Source organism: Octopus bimaculoides, chromosome 23, assembly GCF_001194135.2.
Source record: "Octopus bimaculoides isolate UCB-OBI-ISO-001 chromosome 23, ASM119413v2, whole genome shotgun sequence".
Classification (NCBI taxonomy): Eukaryota; Metazoa; Mollusca; class Cephalopoda; order Octopoda; family Octopodidae; genus Octopus; species Octopus bimaculoides.
Window position 1 is genome coordinate 25609339 of NC_069003.1, and position 6968 is coordinate 25616306.

Below are 6968 nucleotides of genomic sequence, written 5' to 3' on the forward strand. Positions count from 1 at the left end.
AAATATATATATATATATATATAGATATATATATATATATTAAAATTGAGGAAGACCGGTTTATGGGATTAACTTAGGTTTCCCGCCCACAAAGGGTTTAGCTATGACGTATCGTCAGATCCCAAAAACCTGTTGGTCCATAACCTCTTAAAAATGGACGGGAAACCTAAGGTAATCCCATAAACCGGCCTTCCCCAATTTTAATATATAGGGGAAACCGGGGCAAGATGGTCCACTGGGGTAAAACGGACCAGCTCCATTTTAGACATCTAAATGGGACTTAACAGTCGTGAACGTTTCCTAATTCAAACTTACTTCCCTTCGATATCACGTCCCCAAGAGTTTCATTTTGAAGATTCAATAAACAGTTACCAGGGTAGCAAAATTAAGACCCGTTGAGACCCTAAGCACTTAAAAGATTTTGGTGCCCCCATGAAAGATTATGTAATTCAAAATATAAACAATAACAAACCATAAAATAAATTTTTACTTTTCAAAACAAAACGGTAAGATGGAAAATAATGTTTATTTTTGTATACTTCCACTTTATTTATATTTGAAAAGTTACCTCCTACTTTTTTGAAATGCTAAGTCTTTGATCAGATCCTCAAAATTAATTTTAGGTAACACATTTGCATCTATACTTAGTAGAGATAACGGCATCCCAAATATTATTTTAGCAAGTTTAAAATGATTTCTTTCGTGCCGTAAACCATTTACCATTTCTGTGGTGCCCCCTCCTTCCCTTGATGCCCTAAGTACATATTTCTTTTGCTTAATGGTTAATCCAACGCTGATTGTGATGTTGGAAATCTTTCCATATCATCAGCAGGTATCTCAGGGTCACAAGCATTTTGCTCCTTAACCTGTATGCTTCACCTGAGTGAGGCAGCAAGGACTGAGCTAGTTTTCACCTACTGAAGGATTCCACTTTTGGTGTCTTTTCAACCATATCCAACTGGAGATGGTTTCAACTGCTGTGCCTATTTCCTTGGTAGCTTTCTTTAGTTTGCCTGGGTTCTAGACCTATCTTCTGCAGGAAATTTCTACATTGTCAAATAAATCCTCAGCCAATTGTTCTAACTTCTTTGGCCTTTTTTAAGCATTCATTGATCAAAGCTGATTAGAAAGAAAAATTCGTTTTAGCTTGACCTTATTTAGCTACATAGAATATAAATACGAAAAGCTAAATCGTTTTCTCCCTCTTTGGATCAACCTGCCTCATGGTCAAAGAGGAACTCTTTCAGTATGCTGATAAACATAGAATAGATTTATTATCCTTTCCATCTACCTACATTCCTCTTACTCCATCTTTTTCTAGTAGTCACTGAGATGAAACTAACTTCTAACTATTATGCAAAATGAACTGGAGATCTACAAATAACTTGTATACAGAAGCAACTATAAAAAGTTATTTTCTATTTTATAACAACTTACATAATAATCATCTTAAATGGCCATCTTTATAATCAATGAATAATGTCATTCTTTAATCATATCACTGACTCCTTTACCTGCACTTCTAGCAACATCATCTCCTGCTCTTTTTGCCCTTCTCTGTACATTGGTCAAACAGGACGCTGCTTGGCTGACCAGTTTGCAGAGCACCTCAGAGACATTAGGCTCAGCAATGAGACCTCAATCTTGCACCATGTCCGCTTTACCAGTCATTTGTTACAACTGTCTGTGTTTGGATTGTCTTTGCATAGGGGCTATCCGGACTCCTGCCTTCATCATGAAGAGGAATTAACCTTCTCTCTTTGCTCCTTTGCACCATATGGGCTCAACTCCCTTCCCCTCTTCATCTCTTTATTCCTACCCACCTCTCCTCTCTTGCTCTGACACTTACTTCCTCTCTTTACCCCTACCCACCTTCTCTCTTCGTTGATACCCCTTCCATCCACCCCAACCCACCCTCACATCCCTACACACACTAACCACTTCCCAGCACCCACACCACACACACCATCATCTGCACACCCACACATTACAAATGCATACACTTACACATACACACATCCACATGTCAAAGTCACTAGCCCCTATCCACACACACACACTCACCTACATACACGCATGTGCACCGGTGTTCGGATCATCAGTGCTTTATTATCTCCCCTTCTTCTTAGCCCTCCTGTCAAACTACCTTTTCCCAACTAGTCACTATGATTGATCACTAAATCGGCAAGGTTTTTAAAAATCTCTCTCTGTTTATTTCCTCATGTTACTTTCTGTTGGAGTGATGTCAAGCAGTTAAAATAATCAAGTTTTGATTTTTGAAAGTCTTTGGCCAAGTAGTTAGAGCTAATACAATTCTTGGAGTAGATAGTGTTGTGTTCTTGAGAAAATATTTCATTTTACATGGCTCTGTTCTAATCAGCTGTAAATAAGTGCTAGCAAAATGCTGGTGCAGCTCTCTCTCTCTCTCCATTTGTCACAACTTGGAAGTTCTACTGGCTGAGAGAGTGTCATGATTGTGAGCCCAGCACTCTAACCACTGAGCCATGTGCCTTCACTAAATTAAAATATATATAGTTACTCTTTCTTTATGATATTGGGAATAGTTCACTTTGATCACCTTGTCAGTCTGGACAGGCATGTCATACTTGTATCAATTAGTTTCCTCATTCAATTGTGGGTCTTTCACTTAATAGATGTGGCTGCCAACTCAGTCATATCTGTAGACTGTCTTTGTAAAATTACATAGTCTCAAGTTGATATTACTTAACGACAACAGTATGGACCTTGAACCTTTCTTAGGCTTCTGATTTTGGTGGAAGTTGGGAGTTACCCCCAGACCAGAGACATATTCCAAATATTTGCCACAATTGGTATTAATTAACTTCTTATGTTGAGACCCCTTATGTGGTTAAACATTGATCTTATACAATTAAAACCAAACCTTCTGTTACTAATTTTACACCAGAGATTTTCAGCCATTGTTGGTTTCCATGCTGACTTATTTTCTGTCAAGTTTTGCAGGGTTTTCTGTATTTTCTGAGTTACATTTTCATTTTATTCGTTTTAAGCTGTTCTGTTGTTTTAATCCGATCAAAACCGTTTCTCATGTCTTTTCCTTTTTGTAGTCATACACATTAGCATGTGGTTTGAAGACAGATACTGGTACATCTCTGACTAAGGAAACTCTTACAAAATTCTACAACTTATAGACATATATAATACTTTTTCATTCAACATAGGCTCGTTCTCATGGGGTCAGATACTGCTATCTATGATATAGCTGATAATCTGTTGTATTACCAATTGTGGCCGACAGTCTGCAAAGATGAACCATCATCGCTGTAAAAGATACAAATCACTCATTGGTTTGTTAAAGGTAAAGGGAGATAAATCGGTTGTCGTAAACAGCAGTGGGCTGGATATCACCTTGTAACAGGTTTCAGAACTTCTGTCCTGAGAGTCTGGTGGGGCCTTAAACCATAAAGTAGCTTGTATGTAGGCTTTGCTGTTAGAAAAGACATTGTAAAAATATTTTCAGAAGAAAATCAAAACGGATGAATGAGATTAATTGGTCGACCCATTCTTTTTGTTGCAATATTCTTCATATTTCTACAGCAGTGGTTCTTAATCTTTTTCAACACCCTTTTAAAGTAGTTGTTATGCTTAGCATCCACCTAAGTGAGAAGTGAGGTATCATAACTAAACCAACTTAACATGGATGATTATTTATAAATCTTACTCTAAAAATGGATTGTATAAGCTTTTAACAGAGAAAAGATTAAAAAATTAATAAAGACAAAAATTTACTTTATACATTGCAAGTTAACGACTTCTCTGTGCCTGATGAGATCTAGCAAAATTTTCTATATGAAGTTGAGCAACTGCATAGATTCTACAGAGTTGATCAACCTGCTAGAAATAGCAGTACATTACTTACCTTTCATTTTACCTTAATAACAATTACTAGTTTTATCATGTATAATTACTACTACAGGTAAAATTTAGTTATGTTACCTCACCAACTCCTAAAGCCTAATGCCTCCCTCAATATGCCCAACACCCCTTAGGGGTGGTAGAGGCCATGTTGAGAACCTCTGCTCTACAGTATTAAGGATCTGTTATTAGTGTGTGATGTATATTTCAGGTAATGGTACAACTGACTGTGGTGTTAAACTACTTAAAGTCTGCCTGTCTTTAGTTCAACCTATCTACTATCTACTTTTATAGCATGTTGATGCAGGTAGTTTATCCAGTCCCCCTCCATCTTTTAATTCATGCAATTGAAGAAACTGCATTATTTATGGGGTGACCCAATATATATATTTATTTGTGTCTGTGTTTCTGCCCCCACCTTTGCTTGACAACCGATGTTGGTGTGTTTACATTCCCATAACTTAACAGTTTGGCAAAAGAGGCCAATAGAATAAGTACTAGACTTACAAAGAACAAGTTCTGGGGTTGATTTGTTTGACTAAAGGCAGTGTTCCAGCATGGCCACAGTCAAATGACTGAAACAAGTAAAAGAATATAACGTTGTTGATCTTTCTACCCTGACAATGGAGGCTGGTTTTACCATAATGTTTATATGCATCCTCTAATGGGTGCATATCTTTGACGTTTTGCACACTCCATCTACCAATTATGAACATTACAACTATTACATAATTCTGAGCCCACCAGAAACAGCTTTTGGATTTGAAATACCATGCCTTCTCCCCTTAGTTTTTCTGTATTTTTTGTACTCCATGTAAGTTTATTTTTTTTTGTAACTATACAAATATCTATATGCTTATACACGAGTGTTCATCTTTTGAATATTTTCAGTTTTTTTTCTGTCTCTGTATATCCCTATATATTTACATGTGTTTATGTATGCAAGTATATTTTGTATATCAAACACAAATGTGTTTATCTGTATAACTATATCTCTCTATATGCATATATATATATATATACAGAGAGATAGACAGAGTATGAAAGAAACATTAAAATGCTTGATGTCATGATGTCAAATAATCAGTGTTGAATCAGTGACACCAAAATGGCTGCTGCCAAAACATCTCAAAGCCAGCTGACTTGAGGTTTAACAGCAAACACAAATCTCCCAAAATACAAGAGTAATCCTTTCTCATTCACTGGTCTGTCATTGTTATCGTGATATAAAGCAGATGCAAGAATCAATGAAAATGAAAAGAAAAACTTCAGAGAATGAACAAAAGATTTTTACAGTAAAATATATAGTCCTTTTAATTTTTTTTTTTTGAAGAACCAGTGCAGTATGACCATTCTGGGGCAACACTTTCTAAGGGTTTAGTGACGCCAGAACTTTGCTTTGATATCTTGTTCTTTCAACCTAGTAAGGAAGGAAGAAAATACTTGACCCAAACAGGATGGGAAGTCAGATGGTAAAGGGATGTAATCGAATATCACAAAGTATTTTGTCTGATGCTCTATCGATTTTACAATACACATATATACATATAATTGTATGCATCATATATATATGTATGTATGTATGTATGTATTTATGTATGTATGAATATATATTTATATATATATATATATATAATATAATATTATATATGTGTGTGTGTGTGTAGTGTGCATATGAAAGGGCAGTGAAGAGAAGATTGACAAAAGTAAGGTGAAGGGCTACAGGAAATTCTTAAACAAATGCTGATGTTTCTATGAAGCAAGCTAAGCAAATATTGCTTACAAATATTATTGGTGTCTACTGTTAATGAGCATAGCCCCAAGGTAGTAAATGAAGTAAGAAATTTCTGATAGAAGAAGTGAGGTATGTTCCCTGAACTAACACATGGCAGTGCTAGAAATAATGTGATGGATAGAAGAGCATAGCCATTGTAGTCTATAGAATGTTGCATTTGCCAGCACAGCAAAGTAAAAACAGCCCTACATAACCAGGTGAGGTGCCTATACTGGGTCAGATGGTAGCAACATGAGTATTAAGAGAGTTAAAAAGAACTTATATATCAATATACATCGTCAACAGATACTGATGAAGAGAGATTACTTTATAAATAGAGAAAAGAGATGGTGTTATTGCAAATTATAGTTTTTGTTTGGTCAATCACTTTGTTATAGAAACATGCTTTTATAGACGTAAATTGTGGCTGCCAAATACTAAAATGGTCACTGCACATAGTGATAATTAAAGTACTTCCTTCAGTTATTGTTAAGAAAGGTTTATCTTCTTTATCACCTGAGTTGGAATTGATTAAAAAAAAGAGAAGAGTGAGAGAGAGAGAGAGAAGACAGAAAGAAAAGAAAAAAAAAAGCACAAAGCAAATATCAAAGATCAAAACTCATGTCGATATCTTCATCTAAATAAATGACAGCATCGGGTCGTCTGTCATTTTTCTTTGAAGACATTGACAATTGATCTTGCGTTGTGGAATCCTTGTCTGTTTTCTCCTCAGAACAATCAGTCATGGTTTGTTGTTCACTTTGATATTCTTTGTGACGTTTCAGGAGGTCAGACATGTCCATATTAACTGGGTCGTTTGAAAGTTCAGAGCTGTTACTTTGTGAATAACTGTCTTTAGAATTACTGCTGGTGTCGTCACTGACAACAGCAGCCAGTCGGTCTTCCTTCTGCTCACCACTAACAGTTTCCATAGTAACATTCTCGGTGGAACCCATATCAGCTTCCATTCTCTTCTTCAGTTTGTTCTTGAAGCGTTTTGCCCTGTAAATTCAGAAAATTTATTCATTAAATGTAAACTGTTATATTTTGTAAGTTTCTTCTCTGACAATGTTTTGGTAATAATGCTCTAACCTTCACAACACACCGATCCACAGAACAAGCTAACAAGAGTATATATGGGGTTGTTTGATCTGTTAAATATAATAGAGAGACAGAGATAGTTGTCTTATGATAGAGGAGATACTTGGCTACCTTAGGACAGAGAAGGAGAGGAAGGTGGAAGAGAGAGTTAGAGAGAAAGATAAAGAGACAGTCTGATTGAGAGAGGAGAAAGAAATAG

At 36.0% G+C, this 6968-nt stretch overlaps 1 protein-coding gene across 2 annotated transcripts in view; it reads right to left on the minus strand.

The window, feature by feature from the left end:
- Nucleotides 1–5165: 5165 nt before the first annotated feature.
- LOC106877271 (phosphorylated adapter RNA export protein) overlaps nt 5166–6968 on the minus strand; it is a 12770-nt gene continuing 10967 nt past the window's right edge. For both annotated transcript variants that reach the window (XM_014926134.2, XM_014926135.2), the window contains exon 5: nt 5166–6670. In XM_014926134.2, the coding sequence (XP_014781620.1) occupies nt 6274–6670 (397 nt within the window). In that variant the 3' untranslated portion in view covers nt 5166–6273. The remainder of the gene's footprint in view (nt 6671–6968) is intronic.